At 36.7% G+C, this 23,450-nt stretch overlaps 1 protein-coding gene across 1 annotated transcript in view; it reads left to right on the top strand.

The window, feature by feature from the left end:
* Positions 1-18,520, top strand: part of LOC150091997 (lysosomal dipeptide transporter MFSD1-like) — an 86,200-nt gene extending 67,680 nt beyond the window's left edge. Inside the window, exons 12-15 of the mRNA XM_090370752.1 lie at positions 3,190-3,237; positions 8,794-8,848; positions 10,966-11,098; positions 18,241-18,520. Of these exons, the coding sequence (XP_090226878.1) occupies positions 3,190-3,237; positions 8,794-8,848; positions 10,966-11,098; positions 18,241-18,300 (296 nt within the window). The 3' untranslated portion in view covers positions 18,301-18,520. The remainder of the gene's footprint in view (positions 1-3,189; positions 3,238-8,793; positions 8,849-10,965; positions 11,099-18,240) is intronic.
* The last annotated feature ends 4,930 nt before the right edge of the window (positions 18,521-23,450 follow it).

Raw genomic sequence — 23,450 nt, 5'->3', positions numbered from 1 at the left:
TGTGGACGTGCCACTAGGGATCTCGTCTGAGCATCCCATATGTGTTTGATGGGATTTAGATCGTTGGAATGGGCTGGCTAATCCACACGAACAATGTCCTCACTTTCCAAAAGCATATCAACAGCTGCATTGTGATGGGGTGTAACGTTATCATCCATAAACACGAACTCGGGGCCAGTGGCACCTCGGAACAGACACACATGGGGAAGAATTACCTCAGTACAGTAGTGTGCACTGGTTACAGTACCGCCTTCCAGTATCTGGAGTTGTGTACCAAGATAATGCTTCCCAGACGAGAACACCTCAACCACCATATTGATCTCTTTCAGTGATTTTTGCGAGGTGATGCCGTGTGCCAACCTCTCACCAAATTAGCTGGCGTCCAGAATTGCTGCTGAGACTGAATCTACTCTCATCAGTAAAGAGTACCTTAAGTAAAGATTTTGTGGTTGTAACCTTTAGAAATAGTGTTGGTCCTTAAGTTTTGCACACCAGTGTATATATATATATATATTTTTTTTTTAATTACAAAAATGTTGTTTTTGTACCAGAGCTACAAAAACTATGAGGCATCAATATCGTACATGTGTAAATTGTTTTTATTCTCTGTTCAAACAATTTAAACATATCTTATATGTGTAAATTGTTTGAACAGAGAATAAAAATGTTTTCTTGGCAGAAAAATGTAAGTTCTGAGGGCTGGAGGTGAGTACCGTTGTTGTTTTGTATATTTATCAATGATATTGATGAAGGTATATCAGGCTTAATGTCGAAGTTTGCAGATGATACAAAGGTTGGCAGGGTTGTTAATGACAGTAATGGCAGTGTGCTACTGCAACAGGATCTAAATAATTTCGGCAGATGGGCTAAGAAGTGGCAACTGAAATTTAACCTTGACAAATGCAAAGTACTGCATATGGGTAGAAGTAACCCCAGAGAAACGTACCAACTGTGTGGTACTACACTTAAGGTGGTAGAAAATGAAAAAGACCTGAGAGTAATTGTGCAGTCAGATATGAAGTTTTCTGAGCAATGCAGACAGGCTGCCAGGGCAGGTCATGGGGTTTTGTCAATGATATATAGGAATTTTGCTAGCAGGAAGAAGGAGGTGATTGTCCCTCTGTATAAGGCAGTGGTCAGGCCACGCCTTGAGTACTGCGTACAGGTCTGGAGGCCTCATTTTAGGAAGGATGTAGATTTATCTGAGCGTGTACAGAGAAGGGCAACAAGATTGGTGGGGGGAATGAAAGGATTCTCTTACCAAGAGAGGCTTAAGTTCTGCAAATTGCAGTGGCTGGAGACTAGGCACCTGCGCGGCGATCTGATTGGTGTGTATAAGGCCTTGAATGGGTTGAGCACGCTGAATTCTGATGGGATCCTTCCACTTGTTCAGATTACGAACCTAAGGGGGCATAAATTCAAATTAAGAAAGGACAGATGTAGAATAGATGTGCGGAAATTTGTCTTTAGCAAATTTTTGCTAAAGGTAAATTTTTGCGGGTGGTTAATTGCTGGAACAAACTTCCATCTGTCGCTGTGGAAGTTGATAGGTTGAATAAATTTAAGGAGAAACTGGACAGGCATTTGGAGGGAATGTTGTTAATTTTTTTTTTTTTTTTGGCTGATGCTGCATAAGCTCATACACTTGCTTTCTTGCATCACATGCCAATACTACTACTACTACAGGAATAAGGTGGTGATTATCTCATTGCATAAGGCAATGGACTGGCCACATCCTGAGTACTGTATACAGGTCTGGAGGGCTCATTTTTGGAAGGATGTAGAACTGATGGAACAGGTGCTAGACACCTGCGAGTGATCTGATTGAGGCATTTAGGGCTTTGAATGAATTGAGCAAACTCAATGCTGATGAGATTCTTCCTCTTACTCAGACTACACACATGGGGGGGGAATAAATTCAAATTGAGGAAGGATGGGTGCAGGATAGATATGTGGAAGTTTGCTTTCAACCAGCAAGTATCCGACTGTTGGAACAAACTTCTATCTATTGTTCTGAATGTCGGTAATTTGAATAAATTGAAGGAAGAACTAGACAAGTTTTTTTTTTTTCTGAATTTCTATAAGCTTGCTTTCTTGCATCATTTACCTCTACTTATACTAAATTATTGTTTACCTCCAACTCCTCTGTAGCCAAGTGGGCAGGAGTGGGAGTGCAGTAGCACACGCCCTTTGAGTAGACTGGGGTTCAAGCCCCTGACTGCTGAATATGGTCTATCTGCCAACCCGCACTGGACCAGTGTGGTAGATTATGGTCCATTTCCCTCAACATGAATTGTTGAGGAAGGCTTCCATCCTGCAATGGGTTGATAATGGTAATGGCTGAACTTTACTTTTACTTTTTAGTAGCTTCTCAGATTGGTCAATCAGGATCTCTCCTTAATAAATCCATGCTGATCTCCCCTTAACAAATCTGTTTTGCACTAGATCAGAAAAGTTATTCCTTTACCTATAATGGGGCACCATCAGTGTGAACATCAAAACAATAAACAAAATACTTAGCAAATGGATACAGACAATCCAAAGTAGGACACAATAATAAAAATATATGTTATACTATGTTGCACTCTTCCATGGCGCCTCCGTAGCCAGGTGGGAAGGAGCAGCAGTGCGTAGCACACGCTTCTTGATTAGACCGGGGTTCGAGCCCGTCACCACCAAATACGGAAGATACGGAAAGGTCAGGGAATGACCACCGCATATCCCGGAGCAATATGGCCTTAGTTGCTAATGCTCCTAAAACACCAAATAACAACACAACAACAACAACAGCAGCACTCTTCCACTGTTATACTATGTTACACTCGTGTGTGTGTGTGTGTGTGAGATCTCTAGAACATATACTCAAGCATTTTATCTTACTTTTTTTTTAAATAAGGTTGCATCATTTTATAATAACAGACTTTAACTTTTCTTGACAAAAACATGAAAATGTTTGTTTTATTTTTATTTATCAGTTTATTATTTTTTTTAAACATGGCATTTTGTATTGACACTAAGTTACTCATTTAGAAACATTTTTTGTTACTCTGAAAATTAATTTTTTTATTTTTCCTGCTACTCTGATAATTCTTGTGTATATTAGTATTTTAATTATAAATATGTTAATAATTAAGTAAAAAAATGTGTTTTAATAATTTTAAGTGAAAAAATGTGTTTTATCTCTTGCAGTTTCTGTGATATCAATAGTAATTTTATTTGTTAGTAATTCTAGGAAAGGTACGTAACATTTTATTTTGATTACTTAATATAGTGAAGTAAAATTGAAAAGTTGATCTCAGAACCTAGCTTACCACCAGAGAAGATTAAATTACTGCTTTGCATACATAATTGTTAAAAGAATGTAAGCTTATAAACATAGCTAACTTTGAATACAGTTTAGAAAAAAATATTTTATTATCATAATAAAAATATGAGTAATCATTGATCAGCAAAAATAATCAGAAACTTTATTTTAAAAAAGGTACAGTAATAATTGTAACACCTTTCATTAGAATACATTGCTTCATGAACTTTCTTGGGATGGTATTTTTGATATGGGTCAGAGGTTCCCAAACTTTTATACCTTGCACTGCCCTCATCTTCCAGAACAAGTTTTCAAGATTTGATGTAATTCCTATAACTTCTTAGGTTCTCAGAGTTTGAATTTGACAGTAATATACAATAACTAAACTATGTCCTTCAAGGCACCTCCGTGGGCAGGAGCAGCAGTGCGTAGCACACGCTTCTTGATTAGACTGGGGTTCGAGCTCGCGACCACCAAATACGGAGGATGCGGAAAGGTCAGGGAATGACCAAGGCATATCCCCAGAGCAATATGGCCTTAGTTACCAATGCTCCTAAAAACCAATTAACAACAATATGTCATTCAAGCAAAAGAATTTTAAAAAAATATTTATCCAAATTTCACTACAAAAGTGCTTTGTACAAACAGTACATGCCCCCCTCCCCAAAAAAAAAATACCAAATAGGCACCCCAAGAGGCTGCTTCACACTTTGGAAGCCAAACTCTGCCTTGTGCATTGCCTTCACAATATACTATTCCTTGAAATTGCTCTAGAAATGTTGCACTTTCTAGAGCAAACACTGGGCATGATCCTGGTCAATTTCATTGAATAACTAATATTTGTGATTTACTTGTCACTGTAAATGCTAAATGAACTTAATGCCTTGCAGAAAATAGAGTAGTTGCACTCTCACAATGAGGAAATAGCCTTGGTTTAATTTCCATTACTGTCTGGAAGTTTGAGGTTGTAAATTAAGTCAGTTGACCTGGACTTAGGTTTCACCCTATACAGATCCAATGATTGTAGAAAAAGGGTTTACTAATAATTAAATTAAAATTTAAGCAGTATACCCACAGATGTTGCTAATTACCACCCTTTAGCAAAATTAATCTCTTACTCATATATAAATTAGGTGTATGAAGAGTAAAAATATGCAGGATTAAAAATCTACTCTGTTTAAATTACACTGCATTAAGATTGAAAGCAATTATTTTTATTTTTAGAAACATTTTTAAAAAAATGTTCTTGTTATACTCCAACATGACCACCAGGTCAGAGGAGTTAAAAATTCTTCTTCTTATGCATTTTCCATGGAGGTTTCCCTTTAATTCTTCTTCTTCCCCCCCCCCCCCCAAACTCAATAATTTGAGTTCCATCTTGCTGTTTTTTGGTTACTCAGAAGTATCCGTCTGTTTCTCAGGTTATGTATTTTATTTTATTTCTTATTTCATAAATTGCCAGGATTCCAACTGGCAGATTCATTTTTGTTTTTTGAAGACTTTCTGTGATTCTTCAGTCTCAAAGGAGTAAGTACTTTACATATTGTGCTTTGTTTGTATAGCATAGAGCCACAACCTACTCATGCTTTGTAGTTCCTGACAAGTTGAGGGCCTGAATGTGGAATTAATACAGGTATTAGAATATATTGGTAAATGTTAGAAGAGTTAGCCCTCTGATTATAAATTCAGTATTCATTTAATGCAATACATGAAAAACAGTAATCTTACTCTAACTCAGAGAGCTGCAGATTCTGTGATTGGATTGTCTGTGATACTTTTAATCTAACTAGATCGCATATTTCCCTCATATTATATTGATGTGGTTGCCAGATATTTGTTTTTAATTGAATATTATCTAGTGGACACTAGTAGTATCCTTGCAGCAGAATTTTTTTTTTTAAATTAAGATACCATTAAAATTATGGACTTTAATTTTAGTGTACCTTCAGTATCGTCTTCCACTTTCAATCTGTAGTTTATTGTTTTTGAATTGTAAAATAACCATAAAAACTTCTTTATGCCCCCATGTTTATGTAAAAATTGTGCCATAAATCTGCTTCTGTACTAATGTTCCTTAGAGTTTTGGTTTACCTTCAATTTTTGCCTGTTTATCAAACTTTTCTTTATTAAACTTCTGTTCCGGGTAAAATAATGGAGTCACTGGTTAAAGATGCATTGCAGGATTTGATTGGATATTATGATATGATTACAAAGGAACTGGATGCAAAAAGTAATTTTGATATCATATACTTGGATTTCAGGAAAGCTTTTGACACTGTTGCACATGGAAGACTACTGTACAAATTGCAGCAGAATGGTATTAAGGGTAAGTTGCTACAATGGATAAAAGGATGGTTGAGTGAGAGAAGACAGAGGATGGTAATCAATGGGCACTGCTCTTCTTGGACTAATGCTATTAGTGGAGTCCCACAGGGTTTGGTGTTGAGTCCACTGTTGTTTAGTATATTTATCAATGATATTGATGAAGGTATAACAGGCTTAATGTCAAAGTTTGCAGATGATACAAAGATTGTTTTTTTTTTGTTGTTGCCTCATCGGCTTCTGTGGCCATAATGCACCTCTCAAAGTTTTTTGCATTTTACTCTGATCCAAGCCCGAGGCGGGATTCGAACCCGCGACCTTTGGGTTCCCAGACAAGCACTTTACCCACCTGGCTAGTCCAGTCGGCTACAAGTTTGTTAATGACAGTAATGGCAGTGTGTTACTGCAAGAGGATCTAGAAAATTTGGGAAGATGGGCTGAGAAGTGGCAACTGACGTTTAACATTGACAAATGCAAAGTACCGTATATAGGTAGAAGTAACCCCAGAGGAACGTACCAACTGTGTTACTACACTTAAGGTGGTAGAAAATGAAAAAGACCTGGGAGTAATTGTGCAGTCAGATATGAAGTTTTCTGAGCAATGCAGACAGGCTGCTAGGGCAGGTCATTGGGTTTTGTCAATGATATACAGGAATTTTTCTAACAGGGACAAGGAGATGGTTGTCCCTCTGTATAAGGCAATGGTCAGGCCACACCTTGAATACTGCATACAGGTCTAGAGGCCTCATTTTAGGAAGGATGTAGATTTGCTTGAGCATGTACCGAGAAGGGCAACAAGATTGGTGAGGGGAATGAAGGGATCCTCTTACCAAGAGAGGCTAAGTTCTGCAAATTGCAGTGGCTGGAGACTAGGCACCTGCAAGGTGATCTGATTGAGGTGTATAAGGCCTTGAATGGGTTGAGCACGCTGAATTCTGATGAGATTCTTCCACTTGTTCAGATTACGAACCTAAGGGGGCATAAATTCAAATTGAGGAAAGACAGATATAGAATAGATGTGTGAAAATTTGCCTTTAGCCAGCGAGTGGTTAATTGCTGGAACAAATTTCCATCTGTCATTGTGGAAGTTGATAGGTTAAATAAATTTAAGAAAGAACTGGACAAACATTTAGAGGGAATGGTTGTGTGAATTTTTTTTTTTTTTTTGGCTGATGCTGCATAAGCTCATATGTTTATGCAGCATCACAGAGCTGGATCGAAAGCATATATTCCACAGATTCATATGTATTCAAAAAAGTCATCACAGAGCTGGATCGAAAGCATATATTCCACAGATTCATATGTATTCAAAAAAGTCATCACAGAGTTGGAATGAACCTCCAACTCTGTGATGATCTTTTTTGCAAGATGCTATGTCCTTTCTGTACAGATTGTACTCCCCATATTCAAATTCTGCATCCTTTTTGACAGGATGCCAAGAAGTCTTCTAGCATTTCTTCCCTAGTGGTTTTTTTTTTTCCTGCATAGATTGCTTATACCAGCCAGTTCCTAAAAATGGTGACAAATCCTTCCCTCTGTACTAACAGTTGTCCAGTTTTTACTTACATGAACTCTTTTCAAAGAAGTGTAGAAATCCACATCAGCTGCCAACTCTGATGCTATGGTAGATGACTTTCATCAACCGGTGAAATACCACCACTTTGCTTATTGGAGGCTTGAAGTGGTGAAACCCATGTTTAGTCTCTAGAGCAAAGTTTCCGGCATCCCCCCCCCCCCATACTTCTCCTTCAACCCATGCACGGTACTAAGTACTATAGGTTTTGATACCTTTCGCATTTGGGGTTTTCGTAAAAAAAAAAAAAAAAAATCATTTTAGGTGATTAACAATTGTAAATATGGATTCTGCCAGTGTTTGATCCTGTGGTGATGTTTTTGCTTTTGTTAGTAATTATGGTAAGTAGCTCTATCTTCTTTAATGCCATAGTTCCCCAGGGTTCTGTACTTTCACCCACTCTTTCTTCTTGTTTGCTAATGACCTTCCATTGAGTTGACATCCTGCCCATAGTTATGTTGATGATAGTACATTACATTACATCTTTCACTTTGGCAACCCTGCATTACACTCACAGCTACAACTTCTCAAATATTTGCTACCAAAAAAAAAACTTTGTTCCCATGCTTATATTCAGCATCACCCAGATTTCTAAACAAAATTATATATCTTTATGTGGTTTTAACCTATCTTAGGATAGACATATTGCAGAAATTTCAGTATGTTGAAAGAACCACTCTTTTGTTCTCAGCATTACATTTCTTCTAAAAAGCTTCTGTACAGATTTCCCTTCCAATGAAATATTGCTTCCACATCCTGGGTGGTTCCCAAAACTTTATTTTTGTACTTTTAGACTCCATCCAGAAGATAATAGAAAGGTTAATTGAATGATACCTTACTTTTGAATTCACCTCACTTCCTCTCGTATAGATGTTCATTTTCTGCTGTATATCTTTTCTACAGGCATATCTATTGGCACTGTTCTTTTGAATTATTAGCTGTAATTCCACCTTTTTTCCAAGCCAGTCTGAATACATTCCTCAACTAGTCAAGATCAAGTCACAGTTAAACTCCAAACTTACTCACCTCATTATAAACTGACCTGTTCTTCCAAAGAGCAGAAGTAAAAAGTCACCAAAGTGACTTTCTACTTCTGCTCTTTGGAAGAACAGCCTTCATTCGTCTGTATTTCTTGAAAATTTTGATCTACACAAATTCAAGTGTAGTTTAAAAAAGTGTATTCTGTCCTCTGAGCCTTCAATTCACACACTGTACTGGAGAACTAAGTGTTGCAATATCAAAAACATAAAAATATATTAATAATAAAACATTAAACTTTAAAATCACTGAATGGGATTATTTCCAATTAATAATAAATAAAATCACTTAATTACATAAAGAAATCTTGTTCAGGTTCATTTTACATCAATGTAAAAATCACAAAACAGTACTTGGCATACTTCTTTATATATAAGCTAACCCAACAATGGTTTTTAAGTGGATAAGATGTATTGCTGTGAATCTGCTTTAGAGTTGCATTCGTTTATTTATTGTGTAACTCTGGTGCAGTATTTATTGATAGCCTTATAATATGAGAGGCCAAATGTTATTCTTCTATTATGTCCTTCACTTAATTCCCTGTGTTATTTTGCAGGTGGTTGCCTAAATTTCTCTATTCAAGAAAGGAAAAAAATGGAAGATGAGCGGCGGTAAGTATGCATTTTGCATCTCAAATTTTTTTTTTTTTTTTTTTTTTTGTTGTTTTTGTTACAGAATTCCCAAATGCAAAGGTTTTGGAACCTGCAGAACTGTGTAACTATAGTAAGAAAAACAATAGGCAGCTCAGGGTCATTATTCACTAGCCTACCCACTCTATACTCACATTATAGAGTGGGTGAGGAAAGGGTAGTCTAGTAAGTGACCTTGATCTGTTTATTGTTTCTCTCTTTACTATAGTGCTATATAACTGCATGAATAGTATTAGTTGCATAATATTGTTTGTCAATTAAGGATTGAAAAAATAGCAGATACTTGTTAATGATGCATTAGATATTATCTTTTCATTTATTCCTTCTACTTCTGTTCTTTGTTCTAAAGAACAGAATTTTTTTTATTTATTTATAGTACTAGGCAGTCTCAGCCAATGTTGCTACCTCACCACATATTAACAGTATCATTAATTATTGCTCCCTTAATTTCCTATTAACTTTCAGTCCATAACAGAAAGGACATATTAATATCCTTTTTTTTAATTAATATTCATTTACTCATACAGTTCATAATCACCTTGTATAGTTGAATATATCATAAAGCCACGTATGTATGCTATTATCCTCATGCATGAATATATCAGTGTCTATAACTAATACACACTAATTTGTTCATACCTGTAGTTTACATTTAAGAACTATTCATATTGTGAGATTCAGAAAACTTGAATTTTAAAATGACCAACTTGAGTTCTCACTTTAGCATAATTCAGAGCTTTAATATAAGAAGGGCAAGATGTACTTTTTACCAAGTGAAAATAACACTTCCTAACAAGACAGCAAAATCCTGAGAACAGAGCCATTGTTAACCAGTGTTTGAAGACAGCAATATCTGAAGCGGTACCTTTCTTGAAGAAATCATAATCAGTTGATATCTAACAGATAGTTAAACAGAAATCCACACAAAGAAAAACCATAGGTATGCATATGTTGTCAGTGAAATTTAATTTCAAGGCTAAAGTTTGTTTTTAGCACAGTCTGCTTATAATTACCAGATCTAAGTTAGTGGCTACGTATTTTGTTCACACTTTAAAATTTGATATAAATTAAACATATGGCAGAGATGGTTTCTGAGTTATCAACTCCTCAGATTTTTAGCATTAGCATTAGTAGAGGCATATGATGCAAGAAAGTAAGCTTATATAGCATCAGTCAAAAAAAAAAAAAAAACTTTCCATTTACTCCAAATGCTTGTCTAGTTCTACCTTGAACTTATTTAAGTTGTCAACCTCCACTATGAAAGATGGAAGTTTGTTCCCACTATCAACCATCCGGTGGCTAAAGGCAAATTTTTTTACATGTGTAACAAATAGCTTGAATTAAAAAGCAAGTAATGGTTCTCACTCATCATCCAGTTAACAAAATCCAAACAAGTACATATCTTGGCCTCTTTGTTAATGAAAATTTTGGAATCTCTGCAGCCTGTCTTTTCTTCTAGCATTTCTCTACAGCCATATACATCTACAAGAATTTAATTTCACACAGCTTGGCTGTAAAATTTGTTGCAGCCTGAAACAAGTCCCTTTTGCATTTATTTGAATACTACTATAGTGGCATTCTTGTGACCTACCAGTGGCTGCACAGAATGTTATACATTATGTTGTACAGACAGAATGATATTCAGTCTGTCTTATGACATTAAAATTCTGAAAATATCAAATCTCCTGTATTCCATTAAGTATAATCAACTTTCAAGGGGCAGTTATATAAAGTAGAGCAGTTACAATTTTCTGATTTTTATCATTAAAAAAAATGAAATAAATCTTCCTCTGTATCATTACAAGCTACCTTTAAAACAGAAGAAGTGTCCAATTTACAAACACTGCTCAACACCAGCAGTTATTTCAGACACCATTAGATTCAAATTAGCTACTGCATTTTTCATGCCAGAACTTTTTTGGGACTTCCAATTTAGAAAATAATTTCCTAAATAAAGTAATAAAGGTGATAGGAAAAAATTGTGATTGTGGTTTTTTAAATTGCAAATGCAGAAAAAGTCTGCTTCCTTACATTATTTGGACTCTCTAATACTAATATTATTGTTTTTTATCCATCAGGGCTGCAGAAATTCTACAGAGTGAGAGGTTATTGGCATCTGGATCCATGTCAGGTGTAACTCCTCATGATTTGTTGCAGCCTGGTTCAGATTTTTACATGCGTAACAAATACTTGAGTAAAATTGGAGCTAAAGTAAGTAAATCTCTCTCTCTCTCTCTCTCTCTCTCTCTCTCTCTCTCTCCCTCTCTCTCTCTCTCTCTCTCTCTCTCAATAGTAATACTTTTAACTGGATTATTTATCCTCAGTATCAGGACCATAATGGATGATTAGTGCTCTGATTTATTAGAATATAAATAAATAAATATAATCTTTATTGTGTACAAAAGGATGTATACAATTTACCCTTCACGGCAGGAATGCCAGGGGCTTCACATTGGCTGGTGGACAGAGGCCTCGAGGATGGGGCCCACAACGAAGTTCGGGTTCATCCCCCAGGGCCAACAATATAATAAGTTTCAGTTAAATTATTCACAATATTCATAAAGATATTATACAGTATTTTTGACATTATATATACAATATTATACAGATATCCTTTCTAAATTTTGTTATACTGCCACATTACTGTGCAGTTTGCCAGGTTGAGTTTAGGTCATCAAGGATCTCTCTCCGGTATTTTCGATCCTTGAAAAATTTGTAGAGGTCACCTTCGATTGCTTGGACTGTGATAAGCATCTGCTTGGGGAGAAAGGGGTCACTAAGGGCTGGTCTATTATGGTTGGCTATAAGTGTTGGAGCTGACCTCAGTCCGGGTTGAGGGCTTCTCCAGCTGCACAGTTCCCATATGTTTGGCTCTGAGATTATTCCAGTGGTCATTTTGACAGTTAGGGTGAGGCGTCCTTCCATTATAAGATTTGACAGTCGGGCAAAGTTCAGTGCGGTTGCCATCGCAGTTGTTCTTTGCTGGGGTGGACAATGATGTTTGTGTGATCCAAAGAAGGGGCCAGTATTCGGAGGAGTACACACGCTTGATATTCGTGGGGGCTGCAGACGCCCATATTTCTGAGGTGTATAATACGACGGAGTATACAGAGGTGTATATGTACCACCGAGTCACATCCAGATCCTTAACATGAAGTAGTTGTTTGGTAATCCACCATATTTTGCAGAATTTTGTTATGAGCTTGTCAATGTGGGGCTTGAAGGTCAGTTTGCAATCGAAAACTACTCCCAAGTCTGTATGTGTATTTACCACTGGAAGGAGAATGCCATCTAGAGAAGCTTGGACTTCAGTGGGTTGGTGCTTCAACGAAAAGATAATTTGGGCTGATTTGATTTTGCAGGATTAATAAGTAGTCCAAATTGATGGAGATAGGATTCTAAGTCGTGTAGCTTTCGATTGATCTTTTCATTAATTTTTGAGATATGTTCACCCGGGTTAATCTGGGTGTGTAGCTTAATATCGTCAGCATAGCAGATTATATCTTCTTTCTCTTGAACAAATGGAATAATGACTGCAGTAAATAATGCTCCGGAGAGGACTCCGCCTTGGGGAACTCTGCAGTGATTTTTCTTGAGATTATATCTTGATCCACAGTAAGAACAATGATTCTGTCTGATAGCAGGGTTGTGGTAAACCACAAGTCACCTTTTATATGGAAGTCATTTTCTAGGAGCTGAACGAGCAAGAGAATACTGATTGAGTCGAGGGCGCTTCCAGGTCGACATACGTAACGGCAAGTTCTGCTTTAGCTTCTAGTGCACTGAGAATGGTGATGGTTATGGATGTTAAATGGATTTTATGGTTATGGATGTTAAATTGGTGACTGTGGATCTTCCGAGAATGGCATAGTGAATTTGTGGGGTTTGTGAGGCATGATTTGATTGGTGATGGTTGAAAGTAATGCCTTCTCCATAAGTTTCAAGAGGCTGGAAGAGCGAGAGATTGGCCTGAACTGTTTAATGAGGGATGCAGATTGGCAGTTAGAATGTGGCCTCATAGCATATCTGTTCCAGAGAGGGGGGAAAGTAGTGCTGCGTTAAGACACGGTTAAAAATTGAGAGTAGTGGATCGATAATAAACGTGCTGAGACACTTGATCATGAATTGTGGCACAAGGTCAAGGCCTGCGGTTGCGGTGGGTGGCAATCCATTTATAGCAGTTATAAGCTGCTTCCTGATGATGCTAATGGTGGCAAGCATATCCGTTGGAGTGTTGTTGACAGGTAAGTTGCCTGGATATGTCGGGGCCACATTGTTCGAGAACCGTGCAATGTGGTCCATCCACAGTTCAAGATCCAGTGTTTTAGGGATTCCTGTGTGCCGAGAGTCATAAAATGGTTTGCCTTTTTGTAGGGTTGCTTTTAGATGTTTTTTGATTGCAGATGATTTCTGGCGGTTGAACACTGCCCTTGCGGAAACCTGCTTGGAAGGTTTTGTTCAGCGGAGGTGTCCACCAAGCTCTTGAACGGGGAGTGATGCAAACAGTCCTTGTCACTCCGTAGTTGCAATGGTTCGAATCCACCTGGTCATGAGGTCCACAGCCAACTGGAGATGGCAATTGTTGAGAGCTTCCCAAGGGATGGAGGATGCGGCTTCAAGACATCGTGTTGGATCAATGAATTTGGGGGATGTTATTTCTTTTTTCTTTTTTGGGCCTTGAATATTGAAGTTAGGTGCGGCTAAGTGTAGTAGTATGGCAATGGATTCGTGATTAGATTGAAAGAGATTGTGAGGGTTGTCTAAGAGGTCGCATGGTGCTGAGGAGAATACCAAATCTAAGAGATTGGGTCTTCTCGTGGGGTGGCAGTTGAGAAGGCTGATACCCAGTGAATCCATACTGCTAACGAGTGTCCTACTAAGATGTGTGAGAATAGGTGGAAGACTGAAATCTCCACAAACAATGTGCTTAGCAGAGGTGTGGAGGTGATTCACTAGCCAATGGATTACATCTTCAATGATATCACTGTTTGGGCCTGGTGGAATATATACTGTTGCTCTGTCTATCAAGTAAGTGTTAAGCTTGAGGGACACCATGGCAGCTTCAAATGCAAGGGATTGGCTTACCACAGAGTGTACCAATGAAAAGAGGGTGGTATTGTAGAGTATTGTGACTCCCCCCCCCTCTACGATCCACTCTAGAGGAGCAGAGCATCTGGTAACCAGCCTGAGGTGCACAGGCAATAGAGTCCTGCTGATTCCCAAGCCACGTTTCAGCCATACAGAGGATATCCAGGGTTTTCGAGAGTAGAAGCTGAATTTATGCCAATTTATTTGTTTTTAATCAGGCTAAACAAATTGAAAACATAATAAAAACCATTCAGTTATCTAAAAGTTTATAATCACTATTGAAAAGTAATGATTTTTTTTAAATAGTGCAAAAGTAATTTTTGCATTATAATATAAATACAGGTAGGTCCTGCTTTACGGTGCTTCATTTTACACTGTTTGACATTAACGCCCTTTTAAAATAATAATGAAGAAATAAAAAAATAAAAACAAATATGAAAATTTGAAAATGCAGCACAGAAGTGGGTACATCAGTTGCTTTCTCCTCATCTGCCAGTTTATGGCATGTTATGAGCTGTGCCTTAAATTTTAATAATTTCCTGTGCCTTTGTTTTAAATAAATTGTGCAACCATGTCTTCTAAGTGTAGTGGTGAATCTGTGCCTGCACTCATTAAAAAAAGCTGCAAATCTCTAACGATTGAAATGAAAATGGACATTATTTATTTGATAGAATCTGGTGAGCTGCTTTCGGAGGGGTGCAAGACCTTAAACTTTGCACTTTCTACTGTTACGATCATTATGATACCTTAATGCTTGAGCTGAGAAGATCAAGTGATCACATACAGGAATTGTTAATGTAAGCGTTTCTAGAACAACTTATTCAAGGAGTGAGGTAATGGAGAAGATGGAGAAGTTATTTGTGCTGTGGACAGACGATATGAATATGAATCAAAATAACATTCCTGTAACACAGGCAGTGGTTATGAACAAGGCTAGGAGCTTTTTCAATGAAATTAATGAGGAACTGGGAGGGAGGACTGAATCATTTTTCATTTTTGGCTAGCAGGGGCTGGTTTCCCCAGTTCAAAAACCAAACCGGAATCCACAATGTAAAAATTACTGGTGAGGCGGCTAGTGGCAATACTGCAGGTGCTGAGGAATATTCTCCCATATTCCAAAAGTTAATGGATGAAGACTGCTACACTCCAGACTTGGTCTTTAATGTCAATGAAACGGGGCTGTACTGGGAGAAGATGCCCTGGTAAGACATACATAGCCTGTGAAGAGAGGTCTGCCCCTGGTTTTAAGGCTGAAAAAGATCGGCTTGGGTGGTAATGCACCAGGCACCTTTAAGTTAAAGCTGATGTTGGTGTACCATTCAGAGAATCTACGTGTTATTCATAACACGTAGATTGTGAAGGCTCGACTTTCTGTTTTCTGGTGCTCTAATAAGAAGGCATGGGTGGCCCAGTTTTATGCAATAAACAACTTGCCCAAAAATGTTTTAGTCCTCGACAATGCTCCAGGACATCCAGCCAACCTTGAAGATATCACTAACGATGTTCTGAATGTGAAGGCTGTTTATTTGCCTCCCAACACCACCTCACTATGGCACACGTTGCAGTCAATGGATCGGGGCATTATTGCAACCTTCAAGGCTTACTATTTACATACTACCTTCAAAGAAACTGCAGCAATGATGTCTGGTGAGTCTTTTTCTCTTCTAACATATTGTAGTAGAGTTTCAATATGTTAGTAACAGCTCTTTGGATGGAAGAGCTGTGTTCCTAGTCTGGATCATTATCACATAGTTTCACAGCCTGTTTATATTTGTGCCAAAGCCAATTGTGAAATGTTTTTGTGGTGAGGGTCCTAATTGGCACAATCTCCTGCTCTTCCTCCTTAGAATCCTGTTTAGCCAGTTGTGCAGCCAGCTCCTCCAAGTCCTCCTTTGAAAGAGGTTTAATGGCTTTGCAGCAACTCACTGGCGAGGCAGTGCAGGCATCTAACTCAGTGACTGTGATGGACTACTGGAGGTCCTACAACATCCTTAAAGCTATAAGTAACATTGATGCAGCCTGGAAAGAAATGTTGCAATTATACATGAATGGCATTTGAAGAAAATTGTGACCTGATGTGACCTTACTTTCTTGAGTTTGAGCCAGTTTCAGCAGTGGCTGAAGATGTCACTTGGATGGCTGAGGATGTTGGCCTTGACAAGGTTGACATTGATGATGTCAGTCACAGAGATAAAAGACAAAAATTAGTAGTTAAAAATTATATATATATATATATATATATATACACACACACACACACACACACTGATAAGCCAAAACATTATGACTACTTACCTAATATGATGTTGGTCCTCCATGTGCAGCCAAAACAGCTCGTACCTGGTGAGGCACAGACGCTACAAGATTTCTAAATGTGTCTTGTGGTATCTGATACCAACACATAACCAGCAGATCCTTTAACTCCTGTAAGGTCCGTGGTTGAGACATCGCAGATTGGAGTTGCTGTTCCGACACAAACCACAGATGCTCGATGGGATTGATGTGTTGGGAATTTCGGCAAACCAGTCTCAAACAATCCGGGCAGTGTGGCATGGCACATTATCCTGCTGAAAGACGGCACCTCCAGAGGGGAAGACCGTTGCCATGAAAGGATGTACCTGGTCAGCAATAATGTTTATGTAGGCGGTAGATGTCAGAGTGTCCGGCACATTATCCTGCTGAAAGACGGCACCTCCAGAGGGGAAGACCGTTGCCATGAAAGGATGTACCTGGTCAGCAATAATGTTTATGTAGGCGGTAGATGTCAGAGTGTCCGGCACATTGATGACTGGACCCAGGGTATCCCAGAAGAACATCGACCAAAGCATGACACCACCGCCCCACCAGCTTGTTTTCATCCCACAGTGCATCCAGGTGCCATCACTTCCCCAGGTAAACGATGCACACGTACCCAGCCATCCACATAGTGCAACAGGAAACGTGATTCATCGGACCAGGCGACCTTTTTTCCAATCACCCAAGGTCCAGTTTCGATGCTTGCATGCCCATTGTAGGCACTGTCGCCAGTGAACAGTGGTTAGCATGGGCACTTGGAGCAGCCTGCAGCTACACAGCCCCATTTTCAGCAGGGTTCAATGTACTGTGTTTTTACACATTACTCCCTTCACCAGCATTCCAATTACTGGCTAGTTGTGCCACAGTCGCCACATACCATCTGGGAAAGCCTTCGCTCACCTCAAGCATCGATGAGCCGTGGTCATCCAACACCTCGCTGGTGGATCGTGGGATTTTCCTCCTCGGACCACTTTCGATAGGTACTAACCATGGCTGACCATGAGCATTCCACCAGCTGTGCCATTTCGGATGTGCTCTGACCCAGTTGTCTGGCCATTATAATTTGGTCTTTGTCAAACTCACTACCTTTCCCATCTGAAGAACAAGAGTAACACTGATTAACGGAGCTCAGTATCAGGTGTTTTTTATACCGTGTCCCGACCTGTGCACATGCCGTAATTCACCTTCAGTTGCTTCAATTTGCATAACGACTCGCTGGTCATAATGTTTTGGCTTGTGTGTGTGTGTACGTGCGCGCACGCGTGCATGCGCACTAGGTTTGAGCCTTTTTGTTTGCTAACTTTCGAAGTTGACACTTGAACATCTTCATGAATATGAATTTTACATTTCAGCCAGTGATCCCTTTTTAATAATTCTAACAAGGAAACAATTAAAATTATAATTTAAAATTAATTTTATCAAAAATAAGTAATGTTCTATAACGAAATTCATGATTCTATCAGTATATTTTTAGGAAAATAAACGTATTACTAGATACCGTCTGAACATTTCGTGGACCCTCTAGAACTGGTCTACAGACCCCCATTTTGGATAACGCTGCAGTAGGTAATTTCAGATAGATCCAGAATTTACCATGGCATTATAGACAAAGAATTTTTATGCACTCAAAGTTGAATGGTTCAGTATTGTACCTGATATCTGTCAATATTTATTCCAAAATTATTAAGAGGCTGTTGTTGCCATTGATAGACTGTTAGACTAACAAATGGCAACAACAGGTTGTTAATAACTTTGCATTTACTAAGGAATTCTGTATGTTTGTTTATTGCCCTTTTTTGTTGTGGTATTTCTCCTTAAATACTGCCTTGTTACTTTTGAAATGTAATCTATATTTAAAAAAAAAAAAAAAAAAATCTATTCCCTAAAATTATTCTGGGTAGTAGATGAAATTAAGAATGTGTTTTTCTACTTATTCATTTCTAACGTGCATTCCTTTTTTCCCCTCTTAGCTTCCACCACACTATGATGTTACCACATGTGCCCTAATCCACAGAACTGGTCTGAAGTAAAACTTGATGGTACTAAATTGATCCTCTCAATTCTATAGAAGAAACTGTTAAATTATGTGCTTAGAAATATGTAAATAACTTCAGAGATGAACAAAATTGACCATGTTTGTTCATGACGATGAGATGACTGATGATGTAATTTTTAACTGTTTATTACAGATATTTTGTGCTGATACTGTTATTTAGACTTTTAATATACCATGGACATGTAATATGTTGATGCTTGAATTTTTATTATTTTTAAAATCTAGAGTTCAGATATTGTATTATGAAAAAAAGAAAAGAAATGAAAAAATTCTGGTCCTTGTTTACTAACGGTCTAAAGGCCCAGTTTCTCGATCTTGTATTTATTATAAATAATTGTTTCTTTGTGACATTTTTTTTTTTTTTTTTCATGAGTAATGGCCCGAGGTAGAATGATGATAAAATCACTTGTACAGGTTACATAGTTTCTGATTTTTTTTTCATTAAACTAAAACTAGTGGAAATTATGATGTTCCTTTACATTTTTGTGCATGAATAAACATGTTAAACATTAATTCCAATAAGCAATGCAATGATGGTATCTGATTTGTGTTCGTAGTTATCTGAGGTAAAGTTACTGCAGATCATTGAATAGCAGCAGGATGTTTTATTCCTAAAATTGATTTTGATAACTCGTTTGAAGTTTGATACCCATTTTATACTCAGTGTCAGATGTGTGCACATAGATGAAAGTGTCTCGCAGGATTACCTGCTATGAATGATATTGATTGTTGAATTGGAAACAGTTTATTTTCATATGATGATTATGATGAAAATCATAATACATAGTTGAATATGGTTGGAATGCAAATTAGGAAGTCGGAATGACAGGAGAAATATCTCCTTTGAGATTTTATGTGCCTCGTGTTATGTATATCCTGTATGTAAAGAAATTAACAGACACCGTCAGAATCCTAAATATATACTTATATATAAAGCTATTACATAAAAACTTTTGTATTGAAAGTTGTAATTTTCAGTGTCACATCAATGGGTTTGATAAGCTCCTTTCCTTTGTAAAATTGTTATGTAGTTTATTGGTGTAAATATGCTTAAGGAGAAATATAAACTTTGTTAATAAGACTGCTATACCTTGTATTTACATTTGGAGGATTAAATGAACTGTGACTTTCATTTTTAGAATTATATTTTGCCCTTTTATTTATTTACATCGCACATTGTCTGCCAGGGGCAAAAGTAGTTGACGTTATAGAGCAGATATCTTTCAAGAGCCCAAGAGGTGATATTGTTGTACACGTTGGCACTAATGATAATAAAAGTAGGAGATCTGCGGACTTACTTAATAAATACAGGTCCAAGTTGAAAGAAAGTCTCAAGTTAGGGTTAAAATTGAAAGTGTCTGCAATTCTGCCCAGAAACGATAGCAGGAAGTATATGATGAGAGCCTTGTCAATAAATTCGGCCCTGGAGAGATTGAGCAAGGCTCATGGGGTAGAATTTTTTTCAGCCTGGTCTGTGCTGTTAACAGGAGAGACTGCTTCTACAGGAATGGGATACACTTAAATAGAAAGGGTGCAAGAACATTATGCAACTGAATTAACTGTACAACAGAATGATATTATTTTTTACAATACAAATAATAGTTCCAACCTCAGTGTCGTAAATTTATCCGCATACAAATTATCTATAGGTCAATTAAATCGCCTTAAAAAAAGGTCTTAAATATAATTTGCCACCTACACGACTTTCGAAAAAACAAACAGTAATTGAATTTGAGTATGGCTTAAGAAATAGTAAGAACAAAGAAGGATTAATACAGCAGATCAACAATGTGATAAATAATTCAAAGGACCTAAGTATACCTAAACTATCTAAAGAAAGGATCGGATTACAAAAATTAAGAAAAAATGAAAGTATTATAATAAAAAGAGCAGATAAAAGGGACACTTATCGTCTTAAATAGAAAGGATTATGTTGAGAAATTGAATAATATCATATCCGATAATTCAACATATCAACTGGAAAATAGAAGTATGTTTGAATCTGATAAAACAATACAATAATACTCCAACTGAATACAGGAAGGACTATATTACAATGGCAAACCTAAAAGCTAGAACCAGTAATCAACCCTGTTTGGACAAAACGGGATATTCTATTAGATCTATTGTCTCCTACAAAAATTTGGCCTTTACATCCCTCGCGTCATATTTATATGATTTTATACAACCTTTACGTCTGATTTTAAAATTCAGAGTCAATTTTTAATAAATTAAAAGACAAAGTTAATTAATGATGATAAATTGTTTTCCCTAGATGTCTCATTATACACTAATGTAAATGTTAATTATTCGCTTGATACATTATGGGATTTGATTAACAGTGATTCCATAATACTGAATAAAACCAAGTTACCAAAAAACTGAAATATTTTATTTAATTAGATTTCTCATTCAAGCCAATTACATTGATTTTCACTTGAATATTTATAGACAAATTTTTGGACTCCCGAAATTTACCTTAACAACATTGAACAATTACATTTAAATCCGTTTATTCCAAGCTTAATATTTTATAGTAGGTAGCTTGATGATATCCTGGTCATTTCTCATAAAGATATTGTAATTAATCTCATGGATTCATTTAACAAAATTCATACGAGACTTAAATTCACTTTAGAAGATGAAAAACCGAGAGAGAAATCTATAAATTTTCTTAATTTTACATTAACTAGGGTCAATGATAACGTACAATTTAAAATATATTGCAAACCAACAAACACAGGAAAATTTTTACATTATTCAAGTTATCACCTTTTTACCTATAAAAGAAGTATCATTTTTAAACAATTCTATAATGCTTACAAATATAGTTCTACACAGGAATCTCTTAATAATGAACTTAAGGAACTCTCTACAAGATTTTTGAACAGGGGATATACATTAGGTACAATAGAGAATATTCAACGACAAGCGAAACAAAAATTAGAATCGGTTTCACTTAATAACATTACCCAAAAAATTTTATTTAAGTTCCTTATGTACAACAATGGTATAAACAATTCATTAGTATTTTTAAAAACACTGAATTTAAAATTGTTGCATAACCCGTAAGTAAACTCCACACAGTATTGAAGATGAGGAAGAACACAACAGTTGTTAATATGGAACGTACCAACATAGACTATAATATTGCATGTGGAGAATGTCTCTTTTTATATTGGTTTTACCCAAAATTATCTTTCAATGCGACTACAACACCAGGCATCAGTAAGGGCAAAAAGAACAGGTGCGTCTGAACTTTCCTTTCATGCCATCCATGAGAACCATATGTTTCTTTTTAATGAGGCTAAAGTAATTAATACACAATATGAATATACAAAACTCCTAATAGCCGAAACACTGGAAATGAAGTTAAACCCTACGTACACGATTTAACGTGTACGTAGACCATACACGATTTTGGACTCGTGGACCTTTACGTGCATGTATAAATAACATTATTTACGTTGGTTAATAAAATAATCTCATCACAGTAAACTAAATTGAATCTTATTATTAGTATAAAAGAGAGCGGAGATTAAGTGTCACTTTACTTCTTGTGAGCACGGACCATCCCGAAATAACTTTGTTGCTTATTAAGAAGTTTAGTCTAAAATATTTTAGTGAATTTGACAATTGTCTTCAATTTCCTGACCATTATTGCTGGGTGGTTTAGTTTGTGTGGGTTGATGTACATCGACTTCGCTTTACTCTTCCTTTTGGCAGTGAGTAGATTATGAAAATTGACACAGGATTATTTTTAAGAAACCCATATATATTAACAATCATAATATTGTGTCATAAATTTAGTCTCATATAATGTATTAATATGTGTGTGTCAGGCTGAAGAACTTCCTATACAAAGGTATGAGTTGTATCGCTTATTTTTCAAATAGCTGTGTGTGCATTATATGTATATACACACAGTAGGTATATATATATATATATATATACACACACACACCTACTGTGGGTTTTTTGGCTGCTGTAAAGGGATAAGCATTTTTAATTTTTACCATATTCGTTAATTAACATACTACATTGTGTTTTACAGAGATATTAAATAGGTTTAGTAGCGTTTGTTAGCTTCTTATTTTGAATTTAAGTAGCGATTTCTGGAAGTTGGCACCAGTATTGTTGAACTAGCCATATTGTAGTCAATAAGAAATAGTGTAACATCTCGAACTGATAGCATAAGGTATAAAGTAAAACTAGATAGTGTAATACAAAGCACTCAATTAGGAATCTGAGCTTATTATAGTATTATCAATTAATCAAAAATATTGATTTTATTAACTTTCATAATATTATCCTGAACTTTGCCCGCATATTCCCTAGAAATACATGTAAAAAATATCCATATATTATAAATCAAACCTGTATTAAAATTGTACAGAAAGAATTACAGAAGAGATACAATAAAAAATATAACCTACTATCCCAAATACACCGATTAAGATTCAGCCTAAAAAGAAATATGACACCGCAATCTTGGGTGGACCTTACGACATATAATGAAATACATATAGCAGCTACCATCAACGACATCGCACACAGACACAACAGAAAATGGAAGATCCTTACGCAGAAACCTCACACCGCCACAAAATCTTCCACTATAAACATTTCTTCGTACCTTTTTTCTTCCACTGAACTCGCTAGCCTCGATTATGGTTTTAACTTTGCTATTAAAGATAATAAATATCCCTACAAAGGATGTAGTAGTAGTAGTGGCATGTGATGCAAGAAAGCAAATGTATGAGCTTATGCAGCATCAGCCAACAAAAAAAAAAAAAAAAAACACACCATTCTCTCCAAATGGCTGTCCAGTTCCTCCTTAAATTTATTCAACCTATCAACTTCCACAACGAGAGATGGAAGTTTGTTCCAGCAATTAACCACCCGCTGGCTAAAGGCAAATTTCCGCACATCTATTCTACATCTGTCTTTTCTTAATTTGAATTTATGTCCCCTTAGGTTCATAATCTGAAAAAGTGGAAGGATCCCATCAGAATTCAGCGTGCTAAACCCATTCAAGGCCTTATATACCTCAATCAGATCACCGCACAGGTGCCTAGTCTCCAGCCACTGCAATTTGCAGAACTTAAGCCTCTCTTGGTAAGA

The sequence above is a fragment of the Mastigoproctus giganteus genome, chromosome 1, assembly GCF_048544385.1.
Source record: "Mastigoproctus giganteus isolate SK-2022 chromosome 1, ASM4854438v1, whole genome shotgun sequence".
Lineage (NCBI taxonomy): Eukaryota > Metazoa > Arthropoda > Arachnida > Uropygi > Thelyphonidae > Mastigoproctus > Mastigoproctus giganteus.
Note: the sequence above shows the minus strand (reverse complement) of the source record. Positions and strands in the feature narration are given on the sequence as shown.